At 44.2% G+C, this 26,158-nt stretch overlaps 1 protein-coding gene across 6 annotated transcripts in view; it reads right to left on the bottom strand.

The window, feature by feature from the left end:
- Positions 1-2,471: 2,471 nt before the first annotated feature.
- The window catches only part of LOC121598693 (nephrin), a 76,900-nt gene continuing 53,213 nt past the window's right edge, over positions 2,472-26,158 (bottom strand). For 4 of the 6 annotated variants that reach the window (XM_041925906.1, XM_041925909.1, XM_041925908.1 and 1 more), the window contains exons 6-25: positions 20,828-20,980; positions 15,848-16,021; positions 15,454-15,744; positions 15,202-15,369; positions 14,985-15,116; positions 14,257-14,393; positions 12,800-12,953; positions 12,561-12,698; positions 12,236-12,400; positions 11,985-12,131; positions 11,671-11,805; positions 10,517-10,597; positions 9,967-10,167; positions 9,238-9,828; positions 8,904-9,098; positions 6,490-6,560; positions 6,173-6,287; positions 5,819-5,994; positions 5,091-5,724; positions 2,472-4,653 (exon numbers count right to left, since the gene is read on the bottom strand). In XM_041925906.1, the coding sequence (XP_041781840.1) occupies positions 5,164-5,724; positions 5,819-5,994; positions 6,173-6,287; positions 6,490-6,560; positions 8,904-9,098; positions 9,238-9,828; positions 9,967-10,167; positions 10,517-10,597; positions 11,671-11,805; positions 11,985-12,131; positions 12,236-12,400; positions 12,561-12,698; positions 12,800-12,953; positions 14,257-14,393; positions 14,985-15,116; positions 15,202-15,369; positions 15,454-15,744; positions 15,848-16,021; positions 20,828-20,980 (3,785 nt within the window). In that variant the 3' untranslated portion in view covers positions 2,472-4,653; positions 5,091-5,163. Of the gene's footprint in view, positions 4,654-5,090; positions 5,725-5,818; positions 5,995-6,172; positions 6,288-6,489; positions 6,561-6,892; positions 7,037-8,903; positions 9,099-9,237; positions 9,829-9,966; positions 10,168-10,516; positions 10,598-11,670; positions 11,806-11,984; positions 12,132-12,235; positions 12,401-12,560; positions 12,699-12,799; positions 12,954-14,256; positions 14,394-14,984; positions 15,117-15,201; positions 15,370-15,453; positions 15,745-15,847; positions 16,022-20,827; positions 20,981-26,158 lie in introns of all 6 variants that reach the window. The other 2 variants (XM_041925910.1, XM_041925911.1) reach the window with 2 other exon arrangements.

The following is a 26,158-nucleotide window of genomic DNA, read 5'->3' as shown; positions in this document are numbered from 1 at the left end:
GTACGGTCCCCGTTGACAGTGTGGGTTTCCGGTGAGGATTTGAGCCGGCGCGAAACGTTCCACCGTTTCAGGTGTTTGGAGTGTCGTAGCTAGTCTTACCCAAGCCTACGGTATCCAAAGCTATGTACACACAAACATATACACACGCACACACATACACCCTCATCCACGCACATCCGCATATTGCGCGTTTAAGCCACGCTGCACACAAACCAGGCAGGAAGGAAAACGCGGAAAACCAACAGACTATCAGCGGTCATAAATAATAAATTGAATTATCATTATTAATGTGCAGCAGGTATTATCATTTTCCTATAGGAGCTGATTAATATTCATGCTATATAATTTTATGAATTTGTTGTTCCTGCTGTCGGCTGTCAGCTGGCGGTTGAATCGTGCCCGACCGTACCGCGACGTGCCGCGGCGCCATATTCACGATTTGCGATCGCGACTGTCCAAGCTCCATTAAGGGTGCGGGCACGGAGAGCCAGAAATAGGCCGGCATCCGTTCGGCTGTGCTTTGATTTGAAGGAAATTTTAGACCCTTCGAAGGCCCTTTCACGCGAATTGGAATGAACTTAATTGACTGACTTGGTTGGCAGCGAGGGGTCAGCATCCGCGCAATATGGCCACATCTGGAAGGTACATTAACTTCCATCATTGCTGTTCCTGTTTGCTCGCCTCGAAAATGCTACTTTGCATTTTAACTCCTTAGTGCCTAACCTCACACCCCTGTGAGGCCTCACGAACTCAACGCCCGGAGGTTTGACAAATGTGATGGCCCCCGCCACATCACGTAAGTCGATCACGGCCAAGGGTTACGATATTAGCTAAATTATGCACAACCATGTTGATCCCCGGGAGTGCTTGGACGTCTCCGGGAGGCCTTCTCCCTTTCGCCTTCTCCACTAGGCTATAATTCATTTTCGCCTTTAAAAACAACGGACAACGGTGGTATGAGATGACGCTGCTTTTAAAGTGCGTTACCGTGGCTCCGGTTCAAACAACGTGCAACTCCGGTGCGACAAATGAACAACGGCTGGATGTAAATGGAACCAATCACCAGGGTTCACGCGACCGACGCAACGCGTTCTCAAATTTATTATGCAATGTTGTTCGAACGGTAAAAATTATTATGAATAACAAGCTCCACGTCCCTAGGAACAGGTCACTCTGGTTGTTCAAGAAGGAACGCACAAACCGTTTCACGTGTACAACAACCCCGGACCCATCACAATTTATGCAAAGTAAGTAAAAACAGATTTTGCGTTCACTGTGAGTGATTTATTTTCGGACCATAAGTGCAAACGGATGGTGTTTTGAGTTGTGTTGAAGGGCTTCGTGTTCGTGTGCAACTTTAGTTTAGTGGAGAAGGAGTAAAGAATTATTAATTATAGAGCAACATTGTGCAACTCATAAGGAGCAGAGTGTCCTGATGAAATAATGTCTTATGCTGATTTTGTTGCACGTATACGATTGATTAAAACGCCAGAATGGCGACATAAATGAATGTTAACTGAATTTCAAATATAATGCCTTCTTAAAAATTCACTTTCATTAAATTATAAATAAAATGAACCCATAAAAAATATTAACAAAAAATAATTAAGATTTTGCAAATACGAAATGAAAAACAAGATTACGGAATCAAAGAAGATTTAAAGAGAAGACAAAAAACATGCAAAAAGGAAAAATTGATACAAGTAAAGAGAGAATGCTTAACATTTATAAAAATGACATTTTAAATAAAAACACCACATAAAGCACATAACCTATGGTCACCAAACATATTTCAACAAACATCAAAAGCAACTAAACTGGAAATAACAACAAAAAACGAAATAAAAATAAAATCAATCAAGCACTAAGCAAGGATGGAATGTTTGAATTATCAATATAGCTGTTAACAATAATGAGACAAAAAGAGTTCTGTTAAAAACACAGAGAAACAACACATATTTACACAAAACATAACAAAAACTGTATATAAATAGAGAAAATACAAAAATGGACCAAATAAAACCATGAAAAGAGTTATTTGAAGCTGATTATAAGCTTTCCAAATATTATTAATTAAAACGGATTAATGTAAAATATGACTTCAATCACAGTCTATGCGGATGAAATACAAACGCATAGTTTACAAATTTTAGCCCCTATTCAGCATAAAACAAATACTGATACAAAACATAATACTGATACAAATGAATCTTTCCCACGAATTCTATCGATTATTTGATTGCAAAATGGAAACGTTGGTATACATAGCTTACCTTATGCAAAACGACAATTGTCACACGACTCAATCATAAAATTACTGACAAATACGGTAGAAATGATGAATTTGAAGAAAAATGATCTGGTGATGTTGTTAAATTCCGCTACATTCATAAAATTGTGATATTTGCACATTGTTTTCTCTTTTTACACAACAAGGACACAAATGCTCCAAATTAATAATCATGCTGATGTTTAATTATAAAATCTCGAAGTTTATTAACTTATTTTAAATGCTTAATCATTACTACCTGAAGTAGAAAATAAAACTATTCCACTAAACTCACCCTCAGACTGACCATCGCCGCAATGCGTCGCATTCGTAACCGTGAACAGATAATTCTAAACATGCCTTAGACATAAAGAAGATTTGTGTTGGGTGTGTTTTGGCTGTTGAGTGGTCCGATTTGGCCACCATTTGGCCAGCACGTTCAGACACACACACTTACACACCCACATACACACGCTCAGACACACGCTGTACACTGGTTTTACCTTTGGTTATGAATTCATTCAGATCAGATCAGAGCGGTAAAAAGGGGGCTTGTGTTGCGATTGTTTCGATAATAATTACAGCAATGGTTTTGTTTTTTTTCCTTTTTCATTTTGACACACTAGGTAAAATTATTCACTATTAACGAACGAACAGAAAACGAACGTAGAGCACGTATTTATAGTAGCTAGTTATTGTACAACGATACGGAGTGTGAAATAAATTATAAGTATTCGTTAGCGAATCGGCCCCGGGTGTGCAACGACGGGTGCAGACAGATGAAGAGGACAATATTTTTACAGGCCTTGTTGAATGCTTTTACTCCTTTTCTGTCCACCTTGGTCCCATCGTCCCGGGAGCCATTATAACGATGTGAGTATTTAATTCGGTATCAGAGATTCGTTTGTGTTTACTTCGTTCTTTTTACATGTTTTTGTTTTCTCTCTTTCTTCCCCTTTCTCCCTCTCTCTTTCTCTCTCCCCCTTTCTTTCCCTCTCTTTCCCTCTTTCTCGTTTTGCAATTTTACTAGCTCAGTAGTGTTTACTGTTTTAATTTAAAAATTAGACTTAGCTTCATAAGTTTTAATCAGTACTGTGATGTTGTGTTTGTGTTTTTAAAGAGTTTTTCTCTTCCTTTTCTGCACCTTACATCTTAAACGCTAGCTAGCTCTCTCTCTCTCTCTCTCTCTTTCTCTCTCTCTCTCTTTCTCTCTCTCTTTTTATTTCCATACTTATTCGCTTCCGTTTATGCTCGCTCAAAACGAGCCTTCCTTTTTTGTTACTGTTTTGTTTTCTTTGTTTGTTGCCTGCTTGCGTCCTATTTGTACACCCCATGAACCCCTTAACCTGTTTAATTTGATTTATGTTTCCTTTGTACACTGCGTTTTTTTGTCACTTTTTCTGTTTTGCTCTCGCTGTTTCATGTATTTGGCTGGCTTTATTATTTGTAGCTGCTTACATTTCGATTGTAATGTTTGTTTCACTATCTTGTTTCATTGATTTATTCCGTTTTGGATGTTCTAGCTCTTGTTTTGCGTTTGTGTTTTTGCTGCAGTTTTGATTACACGTTTGACACAAGCATTACTTTCCCGCAAGCTTGATTGATGAATCTGAAGGTAAATTAATCAGTTAAAGATGCTTTCGTTTTGATGTGAAATGTTTTTTTTGTTTTATCATTTTCATTTTAACAACACGTTTACCTGCACAGTTTTGATTTTCAAACAATTGGCAACCCAGCTTTTTTAATTCCCTTTAACTTTTCCTGCAAACTGTCTTAAGCTGCTCTTGCAAGCTCGCCTTGATTTTTGCTTTTTTTCTGTCAAATTTACATTATATATGAATATGAACCTTTGAAAGTTTGAATATGTATAAGTATATATATAGTATTATTTATAGATGTATGTATATTTAGCGCTGCAACCCGCGAGTGATTGTAGCATTTGAGATTCTTGATTTGTTTTGCATTTTGTTTTAAACCTTCTTTTAAATGTTTATTTGTTTTTTTTTATTAATGTACTTACATTGGGTTTTAAGAACCTTCTTCGCTCTGTCCATATCCATGTGCTACTTATCTGTCTCACTTTCTCACACTTTCTCACAACCGGGCAACGTAGATGTGATCGCTAGACAGACGGGGGAATAGAGCGCCAAGGGCTGTTCGGTCCAGTACGCTCCAGTTCACGCTGCTCTAGAACTTTGTCGATAAAATCGTGCTTACTAGCAGCTCATTTCAAACACTTGACAACATGAGTGGCATAGTGAGCGGCGTTCTAAACAGCTTGCGGTCTCGTCTCATCTCATCACGACAACTTCAGACACCTCGACACCGTAATTACACATTATGCTAGCAAAGTTTTATCACAGTCAACACAGCGTTCAAACACGCTATTTATTAGGATATTAATGAGAAAGTGAGGAAGAGAGAAAAAACAAAACAACAAGGGTACATTACAATAACTGTATTTGATTTGATAAAAGGATTCATCACTGTCCGATCGTTGAATTTCTTGGCCAAATATAATATGAAATTTGATTACCCACCCATGCATGATCAATTATGATCGAAATCATTCTATATTTAAATAAATTCTATATTTAAATTTAGTTTTTTCTTCGTGTTATAATTAAATACAATTTATCAGTTTGACCTTTGATAATTAAGCGTAGAAAATATAATTTATCAAGCTCTATGCTTGTTATTAATTTATGAGTTATTCATTGCAAAATTCATATCGGAATACTGACTCATGTAAGCATGTCTGTTAAAATGTGATAGCTAAACGACCGGACAGGTGCTTTACATAATGTTTAAACCAACTTACCTTCTTATTCTTGAGAAAATTACATCCGCACCGCTATTTGGCAGTTGTGGAATAGCTATCCGAACACCACACTTTACACCAGATGTCCATCCGCATCCGTGAAGCCGAACGACGCATTGAACGAGCTCAGGTTGGTACTGCTCGGATCGTACGTACCGATCAGTAAACTGTTGCCCAAGCTGCTAGTCCCACCGGTGCCTCCGTTCGGGCCATTGCCCGCCACTGCCGCGCCCAGGAATGTGCTGCCAACGAGCGGCAGCCCGGGCACACCGCCTACCAGCGGTACCGGCGATGGGTTCTGGACCGCAATCAGCTGTGCACCGTGCTGGAGCTGCTGGTGCTGGCTGCTGTTGCTGGCGCTGCTGTTACGCTTCGGGTCCTTCAGTATGCCCTGCAGCGGTTTCGGTGCCGGGACGGGCGCTTGCGACGGACCGAGGACCGTGTTGCTCAGGCTGCTGCTCATGTGCTGCGGCGAGGAGGAGCTTTCGTTCACTACCGACTGGGCGTGGTAGGTAACGTCCGGCGGTGGAACCATCGGACGGGATGTGCGCGTGAGCGTGCCTGTATTTTTAGGCAGTGCTGGTATTACCGGTGGTGGCGGGGTGGACATTTCCATTGCCGAATAATCCTGCTGCTGGGTTTTGGAAAACGGGAGAAAGCGTGCAAGAGAGATACTAAGCATCGGGGTTCGGAAGACATTGAGAAACGATAGCAGAAAAGAGACATACCATTGGAGGGTAGGATAGGTAGCGGTCACTGTTCATGTTGTAGTAGGACCCGTCGAACGGTGGTCCAGGGGACGGAGCTGTTACGTAGCTGCTGCGCTCGATCATCTGATCGTCGTGGCTGCGCTGCTGATAGTTCACTGGGTTGTGCCGGGGATGGGGCAAGGTACGTGCGTAAGCTATATATTACAAGCGTCAGAATATATAAAAGTTGAACGGTAAAAGATTAATGTTGCATTTTTTACTCCTTCAGAATGGCACCACTACGAGCACTCTCACAAAGAGCCATCCAGACGGGGTTTTAATAATAACGCTCGTTAGAGTCTAGAATCGGAAGAAGAGAGATTGTAAACCCACCTCCATTGATATTGTTAGGGTACGGGGGAAGCGTGCCCTCCTTTTGATAGCGCGGCGGTGGCATATCCCCATTCTCCACCAGATATGTCGAAGCAGATTTGCTGGTAGTGTCATCCTGTTAATTGTTCGTTTGTGCGCGATGAGAGTTATGGTCGATGGGGAAAGAAGGCAGATGGAAATAAAACGTAGAAGAAAGAGAACTCGTTAGACCTTGGCACCAACATACACACACACACAGCTCCTCGCGATGAACATGAGAGCTGGCAGTGGGTTGAATGAAGCTGCTTGCTTGTTTCGAAGGGTTAAAAGGCACCTACCGTGTAGTCAGGACGATTAGCGTCGGTCGAGTAAGCGTCACTCTTTTCCGAGACACTAGACAGCGTTTCGCCTGTAACAAAATGACGAATGTTTAGTACGAGGAATGGTAGAACAAGAAGAAGAATAATGGTTGGCACACGACGGCTTCGCTGTCTACGATTTTGATGGTGCGACGAGGTGCGTTCTTTTCCACGACACTGCTTAACAATGTTGCCGCTCGTAGCCGACGTATAGGGTTAGTAGAAGATTTTGAATTTAGTTTCAGCGTAAGGTTACAATAAAAAACAAGCCATTGAGTTAGCAGTTCCAAACAAAATCAGCGACCAAATGAATGAACTTATTTCCAATTGCTCATCTCGCAGGAGATCGTGTTAGCCTATGAAGGTGGATTGTTACACTTACCTTTTGCTCGTTTGCGTAAAATACACCAAATTACAAGACCAGCATTCACTGCCAGCAGGCATAGAGCGGCCAGAGCGATACAGAAAATAACAAAACTAGGGATTTCGGCACTCTGTACCATCTCGGGAACGTCGACGGCAGGGCCTGAGTGTAAGAGTTTTGTGAGTAACATGAAAAGAAATGAAAATAATAAATTAACCAAATTAATAAAAAATATGCAAAAAAATGAATAAAATAAGTAGTATAAATAGTAAAAATATCATGACTGAACATAATACTAGCTTAATTCCATTTTCAGTAAAAGACTGAAAGCATGAAAAAAATATTTGTGAAATAAACTACTGAACAAAAGCACAACGTTAAAGTAACGCTCTTTCACAACAAAAAGTTAAAAATATGAACAGACAGACTGCAGCAAACAAACAATCATACTTTTCCCGGAACAAAACATGATAGCAATGCTCGCAAACAAAAACCTTCAAAGCCCCATGTCAGGTAGCTTGTTTTGACAACATCGCAGAAAAAGTGCTCTTTTTGTGTGGGAATATTAAATTGACTCTTTAGCGCACAATACGACCTAATCCTAGCATGTTCCATGAAGCAAAACATATTTCTGCCATTCTGTGATTACTTTATTATATCAAGCGATCAATCGCATGTGAACAAAATAGAAACTATTTGATGTGTAGAAAACAAAGCGTGCTACAAAATGTAGAATGGAGTGGAAGTTATAAAAAAGTGATGTTTTTGTCGCATGAAAATCCGCTCAATGTGAACAATGTTTGAAATAGGTTGATGTGCTGTTATTGGATTTTTATGGCATACAATGTAAAAGCAACAACTGTACAAAATTAAAACAGCCATTTTTACTTTCCGTCTTGTTCAATCTGTCATGAATCAATCGATGACAACGTTTCCAACGAAAAAAAAAAAAAAAACAAACCAATCGTCGCAAATCATTATCCCAAGTCCGATTTTCTTGCTAGTACGTACAAACCACTGATCGCACTCTCTCTTACAACTGCAACGGCAATTTGCATCGTTATCGTTTTCTACTGAATACACCCGTAACAAGTGGCTAATGGTGCGTTTAGTCGGGGAAATCGGAAGCAAATGTATCGATTCGTCGCCCAACACGCAACGAGCATCGTCGACGAGGGTCGTGCAACCATCATTAGCTGTCCTAGCGTTTATATACGTGTGTGTTTGTGTGTAAATGTGTAGTGTGAGTGAGTGTAGAGCGCAAAGAGATAGAGTTATGTCAAATGGATGGCAATGATGAAGATGATTGATGGATCGATACACCATCTACTCGGTTGAGGGACAATCTCAAGCCGGCGAAGAGTCAATGCATCGAAGACGACGACAACGATGTGACGCATTTACTCGTCGAACCTACTGCACACCCTTCACCCTACTTTCTTCGACACAAGTTTTCAAACGTCTCGGGGGAAATCGAGCAGACGATCTTACATAAATGAGCTCATCCCGCGCACAGTGGGCGCTAGGCGAGGAAAAATGTCAACAAAACTAGTTGTGACCATTCATTCGATTCGGAGAAAATGTATTGTGTATTGAAGGAATTTAAAGAAATAATTTACCAAACTAGGTTAAATAAAATTGCTTTGATTTCCATTATTTGATAATACAATCATAGAAATGGCGAATTCATGATCAATTATTAGCAAAAAAAAACTAATAATGCTCTGGGTAAATTTGCTTGTACCTCGAAAAGTACTAGGCGTCTCCATTGAGAAAAATCAAAGAATCTAGGGCAAAAACCTTCACAAAAACCTAAATGACAATGAAAAGTTTTTGTATATTGTCTTCCCTACCCCTAAAAGTCTTCCCTACCCCAGTTTAACAAGCGAATTGCCCACCATGCAGTGAGGCGCTAAGGGACACACAGAGGAAACACGCAGGGTACGGAAAAGAACGCTTCCTCGTCGACCACGGCTAAAACAACAACGAAATCCAGCAAGCCGTTTGCGGCACCATAAGGACACGTTACCCCGCTTGATGCGCTTGTGGACGGTGCGCCGATGGATGCAGCATCCAATCAGAATGATGTTGAGCAGCACGAGACAGATTCCGGCAGCGACACCGATTAGCAGCACGATACCGGAAGCACCGATTGTGCCGCCGGTCGACTGCGAGGTGGCCGTTTTGCTGCCCAACGAAGAGGCTGGCTGGGATGGTGGCGTGTCTGTTGAGTTTGCGGGTTTGCCAAAAGATTGCCACCACGAATGCAGTTATTCAATATCACAAAATTCGAAAGTTAGCATTAAGATTGAAGGGGTTAATGTAGGATGTACAAAACAAATAACCGAGCTGACGCTCCTTACCTTTCGTGTGGGCACGCGTTACATCGGGCAGGTAGCGGCTGGAACCGAGCCCGTTCGATGCCATTATCGAGAAGACGTACAGCGTGTTCATCCGCAGTCCACCGATCGTCAGCTTGTACGAGTTGGGCTGGCTGTCCTCGTACCAGTACCGGTCGCTGTTCAGCTCCCGATAACGGATGCGGTAGTTCGCCTTCATGCCACCGTCAAAGCCGGGCGTCCACGCGAGCGTTACCGAGTCGTGCGTGACGTTCAGCACGTTCAGGCTGACGGGTGGATCGGGCGGTGAGGTAACGTCCAGCCGTACCTTCTCCTTCACATTGCCCAGCTCGTTCCGCGCGATGCACTCGTACAGGCCGTAATCGTTCGAAGCGACCCGCTCCACCACCAGGATCGATTCGTACGTCAGCGCATCGATCTGCTTGTGCTCGACGTAGAATTTGGCCGACTGATTTACGTTCAGCACCTGACCCGACCGGGACCAGTAGAATTTGGGCCGTGGGGCAGCCTGTGCTCGACAGGGCAGTCGCGCTCGCTCCCCGAATCCGGCCGCCGCACGCAACATTACGGGCGATTTGTCAATTTCCGGTGCAACTGTTTGGCGGGATTGGATGAAGAGTGTAAAATAAGATTAAACAGTGTAATGTTTAAACGCTTTCAAAAGTCAATGTGAAGCAGCGAATGGGAAACAATCATTAAAAAAACCTGGCAATTATGGTGTCAGACACTTACACTTGACAATTAACAGAACGTCCCGGCTGGTCGGATTGGCAACGCGATTATCGGCGATGCAGCGGAAATTGCCCACATCCTCGCGGCGAGCGTTTTTCACGTGCAGATAGCTGGTTCCGTTCGCGAACGTGGTGGACGTTTTGATGGTCATATCGTACCCGATCCGCTCCCACCGTATGTGCTCTTCCGTAAGCGGTTTTCCTGTTGGGTGACAATATCGAAGCGGCTCATTTAATTAGTTCAGCAACGAGGGATTATTTTCTTAAACGTTGCTGATTGATCCTATCGCTTATCTTAGTCCATGATAATCAAAAAATCACAAACTAATCTCTGACTATTGCGTTCGATTTTGCAGTATGAGCATTTTGAAGAAGAATTTTATCATTATTATCAGAGCTCTTGCCTGATGAAATCTATTATCTGTAATCAAATCTTTCTTTTTGCAATTTATTCGTTAAACTCATTTGTTTTTATTGTACTGAACATTCATGATAATAAATCATCTTTTTACCAGCAATGTACTAAACTGTGCAATTACATCTCAACCTACCTTCAACGGTGCACGACAGCATCGCTTCCTCGCCCGGATTGACCGTTACGTTCTCCGATATTGATTGTATCGATGCGCCATCTGTTGGAAAATGAAGCAAAGCAAAGAAGTAAAATAAATATACGTTGCCCAAAACACACACACAAAAAACACATCCAAGCTGTCCAAAACCGTTGAGAAAATAACCGTCTGCTGTTGGTGTAAAAGATTTGTTCCTGGAAGGCTGTAACTAATCAACACACGCACACCCACATCCTGCTCCCGGCTTCTAACCGCACGCGCAGGGAAACACCATATGTGCTGCTCTAGCCAACAGGAGTATCCCCGCTAGCAGCCGTTCTCTCGGTATTCTCGGTGTGCTTTTATTTTCCAAACCGAAAACTCCAACCATATTCCGGTATTGGCCCGGTAGACAATTTCATCCAGATTAATGTCCACGGGCCCGATGCATTAATCCATAAAATGTAATAAATTTTTATTTGCACCGTTGACGTATAAATGCTTCCGGACACCGGTACCGTGTTCCTGCGCATACTGTATGTGTGACACACACACCAGCACACCCGTACACGCACCATGGTGCACCCAAATGGTGGAGAAAAAGGCTGAAAATCTTTCTCCCTCTCCCCACAAGCAAAATGAAAACCATTTGTCTTTCACGCCGAATACACGCCGCTACTGACCGTTGCCATACGATACACACACACACACATACGCCGGTAAGCCGTTTGCAAACGGCAGAAGCCTGAGACGGAGGTGGACGAGGGGGCGGTGTCCCCAGGCATTGATCCGTGTAACGGGTAGCAGAATGGCAAAAGCGGCTACCAGGAGCCAGGACGTGCCGGTTTCCCAAAACTGTGCCCGTCGAGGAAAAACTGCCTCTCGAACTGTGCCGGAAACAGAAGTGCGGCGCAGTGGAACATGGGCACAACGCAAACCAAAGCGGATGACAAATGCGTACGTGTGTAAGTACCACGCCCGTTGCTGCACGTCCACTTTCCCCAGGTCTACATTCGGCAAATCGGCCAAAGAAAACTCATGTGTCACGGTTGTTCGGGAGAGTGAAAAGCGGCGAGCGAGGCTGGCAGAAAGTCCGCACTCGGGACGGCGAACCCGACAGCACGAGTTGGACAAAGTTTGATTCATGTACTTACATTCAACTACGACGGAAATATTAATCATCGCCGACCCTTGGGAGTTGACAGCTTCGCAAGTGTAGATGCCGGTATCGTTACGGTTGAGCCGGGTTATGTTGAGAATCGGTCCCTCGGAGACGATTCGCTGGGCACCTATCGACGGACGGGTTTTGCGGGAGAAAGGGGGATGAAAAACAGTTGCGCTCAGATTAATTTCGCTGATTAGAGGAATGGGTAGCCAAGGCCACTCACACGTACACACACACACACACACACGCACACACACTCGTGTGTAAAAAGCTGTTTTCCCATCCCCATTTCCTTATACGTACCGGCAGATGAAAGGATCGGTAGGCCATCCTTTGTCCAGGTGTACGATATCGACATCGGATTCCCGGTAGCGACCATGGCCACGGTCAGCGGTTCACCTTCCGCCCCGACGACGGTCGACGATGGCGGTGGCTTAAACTTGGGCGGATCTGGAGGGAACGGGGAAAAGATGCAAATAAAACCGACTTAAGAGATGCAGAAAACATTCAAAGCGGATCGGCGAGCCTTTTCCGAGAAGCTCCGAGACACGTACATAGCACCTGCAGCTTGATGGCTTCGTGTACATTGCGCTGCAGCGCTTCGTTGGCGCTCTGGCACGTGTACACGTTGCCGTCCATGTCCTGGCTGATGTTCACCTTCAGCTCGAGCGACGATACGGTACCACCCCATAGACCCGGTTTCGATGAGTTGTTCATTCCTGTTTAGCATGGGCGATAGAAGCGACAAACAAACAAACAAAAAACACAACCGATAAAACAGACGGTAAAGAAAGCTTCTGCCAACGCTTTTGCAGCAATGCAGCAGGTATCCCCGCAAAGGTATCCCCATCCCCAGCGATTCGGTCCAGCAGCACTTACCGTCCACAGCGATGCCATCGCGCCACCACGAAATCGTGGCGGGCGGATTGCTCGAGCTCGAGTCACAGATCAGCGTCGCCTCGATGCCGGGTTTCAGCTCCGGTGGAATGATTTTGATTTTTACCGTCTCCGGCGGGACTGCAACAAAGGGCGAAGGAAGAAGGAAACGGTTAAATCGTGTTTGCCGCTGCGCTTGGCCAGCCCGGATCAAAGAAAATGCTCTCGAAAGAAGTACTTACAGTTCACGGCAAGGGTACGGCTGGCCGACATTGGAATTTCGGTGGCCGAGTTGTGCGCTTCGCAGCGATACTTGGCCTGATTATCCGTTGCGTTGACCAGGATCGAAATTTCGGACGACACCGACTTGTCCGTCGTTTTGGTGGGTGTGTTGAGCTGTGGAGTGGAACGTGGAAATTGGTTTCACTTTCTATTTACATTCTTCAAATCACAAATTTCTTGCGTTGAATGATTTAAGGCGTAACCAACCATTCGTGGTCTGTTGTTTGTTGTTGTGCAGCTAAATTGAATTCAACAACTTTCACACTGTTCCATTTGCGCAAATAATCCATTTCTATGCTTAACGTGCCCTGTGCCTCTACCTTTCCTGCCCGTCCTTACAAGATCTATCGCCAAAGCTAAGCTCATCTCGGTGTCACGTTGGCACCAAAGCACCACTGCACTGCACACAATAGGTTTTGGGTGGAACGTTCAGCATCAGCCAGGACGCACACATCACACAAAACGGTCCCGCCGTTCGCTTTTTCCCCCTGCGGGATCGGTGCGAAATGACGGATGGTAATCGAAACATGGCACACAAGCACACTCATACACACATTCACCGAAACCGAAAGCATCTGCAAACCAGAACCACTTTCCTCCAGCGCAAAGAATCCCCACCGGGCCTGGGCCAGACGGTCCGAGGCAGCTACGGCACAACAGCGCAGCACAAAAACAACAGCACCCAGAACCGGACCGGACAACAACGGCCTGCCTGTAGAGTGGCGACTGTGGCACACACACACACACCCAACAGGGTGTTGGTCAGCTTTTCGGAGGGTGGCGCCGGAGATGCCGGGTGGCAAATATTTACTGACGGAGGGCGCATTGGGTCCGGGCGCTTGTGCAAAGTTTGCGGAAATTAATTAAATCTCCCACGCGGGCTGCTACCGAGTGCTGCTACTGCTTGGACTACTCTCGGCCCATTCTGGGACATTTCCCGACGGTCTACAGACTCAACACGTGGTCTTTTGGTCGTGATCAAACCGTTTGCCCTATCGCCACCTGCCACCTGCCCCCGCACACACACGCCACACAGCGGCCAAAGCGCTTGCCACCGTTTGCAGTGGGGGTTTTTGTTGCGATTGGTGTTGCGAAACACTAAACAAACGAGGACACACACACATACAGACGCACACCAGGGCCTGTGTCCTGGTGATGAATGATGTAAACTATGTTAACACAACACATTCCCACATGGACAAACGCAACCACGCAAACACATGGGGAACACACTCCCTATACCAAAACGAAAAACAACACGTGAATTGAGTTTGGGAGGATGGTTGCGTTAACTGCTTCAAAAGTGGGTAACATATTATCGACCTCGCCCCGCCTGCCCAGACAAAACAGTCCATTTTTCAGTTGAGCGCAAGTATGCGTGATTTGGCGCACCGACTTGAACTCCCTTTTGACTTACCTTTTTATCGTTTTTGTACCAGGTCAGCGTTGCCAACGGGTTGCCGCCGGTTGACGTGCACTGGAGCCGCTGCACCGAACCGGCCGCAATGATCGTTCCCTCGGTGTACCCCGTAATGACGGGTTGACTCGGTGGCACTGTTAGAGTAAATGGAAAGGAAAAACGTAGACCAAATTTAGTGTATCTGTGTACGTTTAATGCTACAGCAAAACAAAGCCACTTTAGCCAAATTGTTTCGTTCTCAAAAGCTGATGGGATTTCTTTATGCATTACAGAATGAAGAATTACTTAGTACTCCGTTCAATTTTCACTCATGTTACGAGCTGCTGTTCCTCATTAGTATCCCCATATCAGCTAGTTAAAGATGGTTTTTGCTCTACTGAAGCTATGACGGCATGAATAATTCAATTTGTTACGGAAAACCATAATCTCATGAGCGAGCAAGTGCCTTCGCTATGCACCAACGACACGGCGATGAAGCTGCCGTAGAATCGCAGCGCTACAGTACATTACGGATAAACTAATTTACCGGTTCACTTTGCCCGCCAACCAAACGGGTAGCGAAACCAAGAATGCTGTGTAACGCAAGTACTGTTTTAAACAGGTAAAGGTGCATAATAATGAAGTGTACTCGTTCGAACGGAAAGCAGCGATGTGGTGCGAACAGAACGAAACCTTGCTTCTCGAATAATGTAGCAACAGCTCAGAAAGCATTTCAATGTACTTACACAAAACATTAACCGTATGCGTGGCAATAACGTTCTCCGTCAGCTGCATGTTGAGCCCGTGACAGATCACGACCAGCGATCGTTTGTTGGCCTCCACCGGCACTGAGATGTTGGAAAGCGTGATCCATCCTCCTGTGTGGTTGTCAGAAATTGTCAAAAATTTATTCATTGGTGTCCAATTAATCCCGCAATGCTCTTTTGCTCAGCTTCTACTTACCATCAGGATTTTCGATAGTCCTAGACGTGGTGTTCTTCACGTGATGTCCACTCACACTCCACTTGATCTCGGCCGGCGGGTTCGACGGAGCCGTCTGGCACTGTAGCGACACCACATCGCCGGTGCGTGCTTCCGATGCACCCGAAATGGTAACCTGAGTTGGAGCGACTGTTTGTGTGGAATAAACAACCAAGTCAGAGTGTGTTGGTCATATCTTTCACCTGTCACACCACCCACCCACCCAATACTTACACAAAACGCTGAGCGTAATTTCGGTCTTGAGCGGTACGGCTATCATTATATTGTTAGCTTCGCACCGTAACCGTGCCTTATTGTCGCCTTCCTCCGCCACGAACGAGTAGATGTTTTCCGACAGCCGATCCGTCGTCCGGTACGCCATCCGCACCTGGACATCGTTCTTGTACCAGATCAGCTGGGCCGGCGGGTTGCCGCCGCGGCTCCGGCAGATAAGCTCCACGTTTTGACCGCGCCGCAACACCTCGCCCGCCGTAAACCCTTCAATTTGTGGTTCGCCCGGTGGATCTATTTTGGAGCACAGGATGCAGACATTGCCGTTACGTTACCTGTTTTTTTTTGCAGTCCCAATGAATCTGATTATAGGAGCATAGCTCCGCATGCTACTTACACAGCACCGAAAGCTGAACCTTCGTCTGCATCGGACGATCCGGTTGCAGGGCTTTGTGCTTCGCCTGGCAGGTGTACTCCATGTAGTCGTCCTCGGACGTTGGCTTGATGCGGAGCTGCGACGACACGGTGTATCGCTTACCCTCCGTCTCGGTGACCTTATTCTCGATCGTATCTGGAAAAAAATCACACCGAAATAAAGACACAAAATGGGTTACAATGCATATTACACAGTGGTGAATAGTGCAAAACGAGACGAAAAAATTAACGTAAGTTCATCGACTTTTGGAAGAATCCTCCCTTGGGTTTTGATGAAACGACACGTGAACACCAACTACGCCATGTTGATTTCTTTTCCACCAACCCACGCTCGTTTCGTTGGTTCATTACGCGAGAGGGGGGAGGGGGGGTAGATAATTTAATATCTCTTGTCGAGAAATAGTGCGATAACTTTTGTACCTTCGTGGGACGCCTGTCCACGCGCTGCCAGGTAGGGTAGCGATGGTGCTGGCCGTCACTTTGGCGCACTTCGTCACCAGGGCCAAGAATAATGATGCTCAATTTAGCACAGACAAGCAGCGTTACACCTCTATTCAGCTTTCATGGGACTCTTGAACTTTTGAGATACAATTACAATAGACTGGCGCCCATTGGGACATTGGATTTCTTTTTTTCTTTTGCAATGAACATGAATTCTACTCCATATTTGAACTTTTGGGCTTTATTGTCCATTCTACTGCTATTACAATTATGTGACCCTCGCTTGCCAAAGTTTTCATCGTCCAATGCCATATTCGCAATGTTTGTGTGTGTGTGCTTCGGTACATCTACACAATTTGTTCATGCTGAATGATTGATACAAATGCAACAACGACGACAAAAAAAGAAGTTCTGTTCTATTTTCATGCCCCACAAAAGCGATAGCCCTAACCTCTGCCGAAGGCCCTTCCATTCCGCGTGGTCTAATTTATTCTCCACTTCTCCGAAACGGCGAGCATGCACTGGGGTAAAGCTCTATTGTACGAGACACATAACAAAGTCGCTCGAAGGGAGAATCCATTAGCAATTTCCATTCAGCAATGAAAGTGTCATGAAGCGACCATCCACAAAACAACAAATGAAAAAATGAAACGAAAACCTACCAAGTCCACATCTGGCACCACACTCTAAAGATAGAAAGAGAGAAAGAGAGATAGAGATAGGTAGAGTGAGAGAGTCATGGGAAAAAGGACACACACAAACGTTTTCCCATCCAAATCTCTCGCTGCGTGCGTGTAGAATGGTTGTGAAATGTTTTGCGTCTCGATTGCACGCTTCGGCCGGAGCACCAGCAACTGGACAATTCCGTGACAAATTTGTTTATGAAAATAGGATTTTTTTTCTTGCTTCATTCGTTCCCATTCGTCTCTTCCAGCGAGCGTTCGGACACAGACAGGGCGGTGATCCCTCGGCGGGATGGATTGGTCCGGACGTGTGGATAGCAATTTGTCATCACCATATAAGCGAACGGGCGAGTGGGGAAAACATTCCAACCATTTGCTTCAGGCGTGGAGAAATGGGAGGGAAGGATGAAATGAAGAAGAATGACAAAAGAAGGAATGGTCTGTACGGGGAACGTGCATATCCTCGCCGTTCCACATTTGGATGGAAAGAATTTCATCGGTATCGTCCAATTTCGGACCGCCGGCGACCGTAAGATTGAAAATGTGTGACCATTTTTGATCATTTAAGGGTGGCCTTGTAAGGTCGACCAGAACGACCGACAAACGGAACAGCCAGGCTCGGTTGTTTCAAGAAAATATTGATGCGTCTCGAAACGCTTACGAGGAAGATGTTCCCTCTTTTATGTACCAGTACGTTCAAAGAAATTGAAACCACGCTTGAACCCTTTTAAGTGCGGACATCTATCAACTTGGGACGGCGACGTGGGATGTTCGCAAACGAGTAACAGGATTGTCACCTCCAGCACTGGCAACCGATGTTGTCACACTTTGCCTGATTCGATTGAAGCGAACGGTGAGGGGGTCTGAGGTTCTTTATCTCCATCCTCCGTGCTTACGAACCATTTCCACAATGTCCACAAGTGTGAAGTGTTTTTTTTTTCATTTCAACCCCAGGCAAGATCCTCGCTTCAAGATGACTTTTCGGCAAACAATTCATCCGACGTCGTGTGTGAGTCGGCTGCTTGAGTACTATCTATCCTCCGGGCATACGTTTTGCGCAGCTCCTCATCCGACAATAGCTCATGATTGTTGCAGAGGGGGAGGGGGCGAAAACACTCGCAACTATTACTTTTTACCCCTCCCAAAAACGAGAAACAGCCATTTTAGTTTTTTTTATTTCAACACGAGCCAAAAAGTTTGGCAATGGCGGCAGCACACACAAAAAAAATGGACTCAAATTCTCCATCAGCGTTTCGTGACGTAGTGCACCAAAAGAGCAAACCTGATGCCACCCCGCATCCAACACGAAGCCCCAGCGCTGTCTTTAAACGATTAAGGAAAGCTTATGGCAGTTTAGTGAAAGAAAATCCTTTTAATACTGCCCGAACAAAATGGTTGTGCCTGATGTCCTTCGTTTTTCACCCACTGCAAAGCTTCATTGGCGCTCAAAACGGTTTGCGCAGCTTTGAGACTTTCTCCGTAAAGGGCCGGTAGAAAAGGTGCAAAATATATATATATATATATATATATATATATATATATATATATTATATATATATATATATATATATATATATATATATATATATATATATATATATATATATATATATATATATATATATATATATATATATATATATATATATATATATATATATATATATATATATATATATATATATATATATATATATATATATATATATATATAGATACCCTCGCGCAAAGGGTGCACGGACACTGGGAATGTCAAAAAATGATGAAAAATGTACCGAGCGGGACTTCAATTTATTTTGTTTGCTCATTTCGTGCGGAAGCGTTGCAGCAACGGGAGAAAGAAGTATACCTTTCCGAGCGCTTCGTGACAGATTTTGCCGTGAGCCGTGCAAACCAACGATGGGAAGCGTTTCAAAACGATGCACACACACAACAAACATAGCACAAACACAGAAGCTTATGTCCACCACGGTGGTTAGAGATAGAGCGGAAAAAACAGTAAAGTAAAACAGCACACAGCGCGAAATCCTTGAAAAATGTCCCTTTGAAGAGGGATACGATACTGGTTGGGTTGGGGTTGTTTTTTTCCTTGCTAAACCGTGAGCCAACACTAGAGGTGGCTGCTAAAGACACGAAAGGATGCTCCAACGAATGAAGGGTCAGAGATCTGGAGTTCTGGTTCTACAAACCCACTGTCACCATCTTCATAGCGGTTTTTTTTTTTGCGGTGCCCAGATGGGATACCACATTTTGTTAGGCGCTCTCCAGCCAGTGACAGTGACACTCGCGGAGGATGGTAAACAATTTTCACATCACATGATAGATTTTCTCCAGAACACACTACCCCCTCCAAACATCAAGTCAAACGCGTTGGCACAACGCCGCCAGACAATCATTTTCAAGGTGTTGTCTTGGCCGTCGTGCGCTGGCGCCCTTATCCCCGAGCAAGCATCCTTCTGCCGGCAAACAATAACCAGCACACATAAACACACACCCGGGCTCCCAAATAACATTTCCTGCGTAAGGTTAAGGAAGAGGTTTTTGGAGGCGCTTGGAGAAGGAAAAAAAAGGTTGTATAATTTATTTAGTGACATTTACCAACTTCATCGACCGCAAACTACCCTCGAAAGAATAAAAAAAAAAACAGGCGCAAACGGTTCACCACGAAATGGAACATCTTATTCCGCCTACCAGATCCGGGTGGACCCGGGACTGCCGTGTTTCCTGGTGCCATTTCCTCCGAATATATTACCGTTATTTATGGCGATGCTGACCGCATTTTCCTCCTCGCCCAGCCTTCCTTTAGCCACCGGCCTTCGTAGCAACCGAAACCTAAACACAACCGATTGTCGAGGATGATTTTGATCATTCGTATCACTTCGAAACCTACGGCACCACGGTGTGCTGTGGCGGGAGCCGTACCAACCCAAGTCCGGCCATCGCTCGAATGAAGTGTGTACTCCTCGACCGCACATAGAGGCTCCCCTTTTTCCCGACAGTTTCATTCCCATGATCGGAATGTGTGCTCCGTGCGGAGTGGAGTGCTCTGCAACACGAGCCCAACCGAGTCCGGTCCTGGTGTGGTCTAAAAAATTTCCATAAACACCACTGATCAACCAACCCCATTCTGATTCGGTGTAACGGTTCCGGGGCAACGTTCCCGATGCCGGAGGTTAGAGGTGCTCCCGCAAATAAAGCTGTGGAAGCTGTTAAAGTTGAATCCCATTTATTCCCGGTGCAACGCAGAACATTCTACTGTTCCACAATGGCACTCCGAGCCCGGCCGGCAACAACAACAACAGCCCGAAAAAGAACAACAAAGCGAGAAGTTGTTTAGCGAAGGCATTCGCAAGCCCACCGCCGACCCCGCGGGTGAAACCTGTCGATCGGTTCGAAGGCTAACAGCGTAATGGCAACAAGGCACACGCGGCGGACCGCAGGAAGTGTAGCAAATATTTTTCGGTTCTGGCCTGAGATGTTGATCAATACTCTTTTCGTGGACCGGGGGTTGTTCTCTCTCTCTCTCCCTCTCTCTCTCTCTCTCTCTCTCTCCCTCTCTCTCTCTTTCTCGCTATCTCTCTATTACTCTCTCGCACATTAACAGTAAATAGTGCCTGTCGTTGGAGATAATATTTTCGATAAACCACACCACACTGCCGCACGAAAGGAAGCCATTCGCTCGGTAGATAACACTTTCCACACTTTGGCAATGTGGATGCTGCTGACCCATTTTGAAACCACAAGCTCGAGAACATACCGGCGAGGACACGCGGAAACGGCTGCAGAAAACCTGCTAGAGGTATGTGAGATGTGCTTACCCGATTTGTACTCCGTTTTGCCCCGGTACCATACGATCTGGGCGACCGGTTTTGCATTCGACACTACGCAGGTCAGCGTCAGGTCCTGGCCCTCGCGGACCTCCACCTTGGCGTTGCGACTGTGGCCCTGTATCTCGATTGACGATGGTGGCGCTGGGGAAAAAAGAAAAGAGGGAAAAGAATGAAATATACGTTAGACAGGGTGTTGTTGAACGGTAGTATGTTAACTAAGTGTGCTATGTTTTGAGGGCAAACAAACTGCGGTTATTTATTCTCTCTTTGTAAGTTATCAGTTATCAGACTCTTTGGAAATGCGTGATTTGTTGAAAAAGCTCTTCTAAATAACTTACAAATGGTTTGTTTTTATTATAAAACTTCAAATATTGATGCATCATTAAATTCGACTGTCTTTAGAGTGGCAGGATCTTCATTGAAAATTACAGATGACAGATCTGCATTTTCGACTCACATTCGAGTCGTACTTTGTAGAATCCTCAGACGACAAAATTCTGCATGCTAATTCAAATAAAGCTGACTCAATGTTGATACCAGAGTAATTGAGTTCTGGAAAATTTGTTTGTTCTTTTAAACTTCATATCTGATTAAGTAGAACACAAAAAAGTTATATGCAGCAAATATTAATTTCTGATATCGATGATATTCTCAATTTCACTCTAATCATCATTCAGACAAAACGGAATCGAAGTGTTCATCAAATATGCATAGACGTCCTCTTCAAAGTGTAATAAATTAAAAGCTTCACTTGATCCGTTGCATAAAATCTTTCGTAAGCTTGAAATTCATATCAAATGCTCCCCGGTCTAGATTTCATCCCCTATTCTGCTCGGCATTCAGCAGGGAAGCGTGTAATTGGTGTGTAATTTTCTTTCCACGGTAATTGCCAAACCCCAGACGGTATTGTTCGATCGTATCCACTCGCTGCTGATTAGATGGCTGCATGTAAAGAATGGTAAATGCATGTGTGTGTGAGAGAGAGTTTTTTAATGCTACCTTTCCAAAACGGAACAGAAAAACAGATCCCTAACATGCTTCACTATTTCTGCACCACATCTCTATCGTACCGACACGACCATGGAATGGATAGGATATCTCTCGGCACGACAATCCCGACCAGTACTTAAATAATCATTAGAAATCGATTGGAAAATCCTTTATCCCGGGAGCATGTTGATCCTCCCACAAATTTCTCATCATTCTTTCCCGAAACCACTCGCCTCCATCTTCCTCTCCAAACGCCTGTCCGGCACACCTCGAGAAAGGGGTTTATCTTATCCCGTTTTGTCTCCCGTTGCTCCCCCAAACGGTGACATTCTTCCACAAGCGGTATCGCACTCATCGGCAGCAACGGCAGTGCGACATCTGCACGAAAGTGTGGTACGAAAATGGGGAAAATTTAAAGGGATAGATGACAACAAAAAAATCCTTCTCCGAATCGTTCGCATTTCCTCCACCTGCTCTTCAGGGCGGAGCGGACTTCTTGCCATCACTTTATCAGGACGCTTCTGTGCCGAATGACACCATGCTACGCCGGTTCCCGGAACACTCAAAAGGATGTAGAGCTAAGTATGTAAAAAGGGGCAAAAATGCACACATATACACATCAGGGAAAGCAAAATCGAAATGTATGAAATCGGTAAACCGTTTTTTCTATAATCGGTTTTTTTCACTTTCAGACTTTTTCTACGCTCATTTTCCTTCGATCTATTGGAGCTGGAAGAATATGCACTAACACGAAGTGGCGAAAAGAAGTGGTTCCACCGTTCGAAAAAGAGAGAGAAAGAAAGCAAGCTGCGAAAAAGGGCGTGGATTGTCGATTTGGCTAAAGAAAGAAAATAAAACCATGTCAAAGCGAATAACGAGTTCACAATTATCTGAAAATTGCTTTCTATCCTTCCAAGGATTTTCTGCACAAAAGTATTTCCCACGACTGTAGGTTTCGAAAATTCAGCTAGAGAGCAACCGATTTTAACTGATTTTTTTTGTATAGAAACGTGTCGTCTGCTCGCACCTTTCGCTCTTTTGCTCGCTTTTAAACTAGATAAGCGTAAGCGAGGTACACCGCTCCTGGGCTGGAATTGAAGTGATAGAAAAGACGAAAGTGCAAACGAGTTTCTTGCAGAATATGCCAAAATTAGAAGCCAACAAAAAAACCGGTTAAATTCCACACCTTCTTTGCCCGTTTTCTCATAAGCTCTTACACAATCTATCTTTCGTGTGCGACTGCTGCACTCTAGAAAGTGACACTAGATAAGGAAGATGGTAAAAAGAAGAAAAAACTTCCTCTTTCTACGTTCATCCAGCACATTTGAATACTGGAGCGACTTTTCGTACCCAGCTGCCTGAATGAATATTAAAATGGGGAAAACTGAAAGCGAAGAAGATACTTATGAAAATAATCCAAAAGCGTGGCAGCGCAAAGCGGATTGCAAAATGCTGCAATCTGTGTGCGACCGCAAGGACACACAGCCGGTACGCCGGGCTCGAAAGCAACGGCGAAAGCTTTCGGACGCGAAAAACGCTTTCAATTTGCATTCGTAACGGTTCGGGTGTTTTATTCGGGATGTGGTGGAGTGTTTCGAAATTATTCGATTCCTTCGGTTACTGGTGCGCACAGTTGATCTTTCTACCACGTTGTCGCTTCTTCCGTGTTGCAATAAACGAAGCAAATGGTTTATATTTCGACTTACGCAAAGTGGGAAAGACAAGCTCGGTGCTGACCTTGCTGGGTACGGCATAATACAACAGTGGTGCTCGCCACAGCAAAGAAAACACTTTTCAAAAATCATACCCCGTTGCTAAATAGGGACAAAACTTTACCGACCTGACGGTTCCAGCCGTGCATGAGATGCGTAAAGTGGTCGAGCTGAAGTTGAAAAAAGAAGGCACGGAATTGTAAATAAAACAAAACAACCCAAACACTCGACCCAACCTAAACTGGGGGAAAACCGGACAGCATCGTCCACGCGTTATGGAGGAAAACTCTAAAAATGGCATCAAACACACAGCACTAAAAAGCACTAAGCTCTCCAAAATAACCAAAACGAAAAAAAGACCAAACACACTGAGAGATGTGATGCACACGGTCGTAAAAAGCACCCAAACACTTCCACCCAGTGTCCTTATCCTTTTTGGTCCGGTTTGGTGGTTTGGAAGGCAAAAAATCAAAACTCACGTTCCAAGTGGTGGACCCGGTGGGGAAACGAATGCCACCAACCTCGACATCGGTGGACGAATGAGTGTTTTAGCCTCGAAAAAAACGGATATTTTTTTCCATAATAGAAAACTCGGAACAGATAAAACTGAAGCTGAATGAAACTGACACGCTGCGTTCGGTGGAAAGGACGGACAAAAGTTGGAAGTGAAAACTCGAGCCCAATACTCTCTCTCTCTCTCGATTTTAGCGCAAGATGAAGTGAATGACAAAAAACGAGTAGAAACGAAACGAACCGTTTGGTCCAATATATGATAAATTGAAGCAGGAAAGCGATACAAAATGGATTTGGATTCATTTCTCGTTTCCGATCTCGGGTTAAATTTATTTTTTCTCCCCTATTGCATACTACCGCGAACACTCTATCCCACGAATCCTTCCTATGCGAGTGTATATAAATGTTCTTTTTTTGGTTCCGTTTCTTTTTTGTTTCTTTGATGGTGCTTTCACTTGCGTCTGCTTCCAACGACGCGACGTTTATAGATATGCAAAAAAAACTACCGCTCAAGCAGACAGTTTCCTTCCCTGACCCAACCGACTGGACCTGTGTGAGTCCAAGTTGCAAGTCCAAGGAGAATTTTTGATGCTCCACAGCAGGCTGTACCATTTTATTGCAAGAACGGTTTTATTTTTCTACTCCTGCTCTAATGCTCTTGCATTCACCAAAAAAACCCGGCGTCTCGGCGAACCCAGTGCGACACAGTTTCAGCGCGACCGGTTCGGTTTAAGATTTCCGCTGTCCGTGTAGGGTGTTTTGCATAAAATGAAACGAGCGCGCACCCGCGCGCTGATGCAGAAAAGTGTCATCAATATTGTCCGATGATCCAATATTTATAGATTTATCACAATGAAAATTGATACGCCATGAAATGTGAAATGACATTTCGCACAGACCCCGGACGGACAGGGGAAGAAAACTCTGCTGCGCTGCAGATTGTAACGTTAAACGATTGCTTGCAAATGTTGTGGGAGTTGGAGGCGAATCGAAGCAGTGGTTTTCTTTAAGAAAAAGGAATGAGCGGAAGAATATAAATAACACAAATAAGCATAAATCAGTATTTTATTCGCTAGTTCATTTTTGCCTCAAGTTCTATTAAAACTTTATAAAATTTTCACTATTAAGTCATTGGTATTTGTTGAAGGATCTTTATAGATAATGTTGTTTCTCAGCCTCTATTATAAAAAATGCAACAGCCATTCGTCTATAAATCTATCTTGAGGTCAATCGGAAATAGAAATTGACACTGAGTAAGATGAGTTTGTCAAAAATGTTTGTTATTTTTTAACGATTTATTAGCGAATAAGAAAATTTCAAATGTATGTAAGGCCATGATGGTTATAGTGAACAATTACAACACAATTAAAAACTTGAACAGCAAATTAAGTAAAATATCACCCATTTTTTAATGTAAATACCAATATCACCATGTCCTTAAAAACCAATAATAAATTTATAAAAAATATGGGAAATGATTTTTTTAATTAACTGATGAAGTTTAATAAATAGTTACTGCTGAAGAATATATAGGTAAAAAATATGTTTCTCACTCTCTATCACTGTCGTAGTGTGGCATTGCGATATATTAGCCAAATTAGCATATTAGCCAAAGCGATCTTAACGTTTGAAAAGGGGTAAAAAACGCTCAAACATCTTATCGCTCAACCTCCCACAGCACTTGTCCAATCGACGACTTCGCCCGCCAAGCTTAGCGATTTCGATAATGAATGAATGATGTCAACAACGTACAAAGTCTCATCTGATCCAGACAGAGTAAAAGAGATAGATGAAGAGAGAGAGAGAGAGAGAGAGAGAGAGAGAGAGAGAGAGATCACCACACATCGGCTCGTCCATGTCGCCTGAGAGGGAGCATTAATTTATGCTTCACGACCGGTATAATTTTGAGATTCAACAAAAAAAACCTACTATTTTCGAACCTTTACGAAACACATACGTAAGCAGCAGTTTTTGGAGGTTCGCATAAACCCAGACACTGTGCACCTCGCTGTTGTTATTCTCCTTTACCGTGGGATTTATAATCAATGCAGCCAATTAATTTCCTTCATTTCTCTTCCCCCCCCCCCCCCCCCCCCCCCCCGTG

The sequence above is a fragment of the Anopheles merus genome, chromosome 3L (assembly GCF_017562075.2).
Source record: "Anopheles merus strain MAF chromosome 3L, AmerM5.1, whole genome shotgun sequence".
In the NCBI taxonomy this organism is placed as follows: domain Eukaryota; kingdom Metazoa; phylum Arthropoda; class Insecta; order Diptera; family Culicidae; genus Anopheles; species Anopheles merus.
The sequence above is the reverse complement of the archived record's forward strand: the minus strand, read 5'-3'. Positions and strand labels throughout refer to the sequence as shown.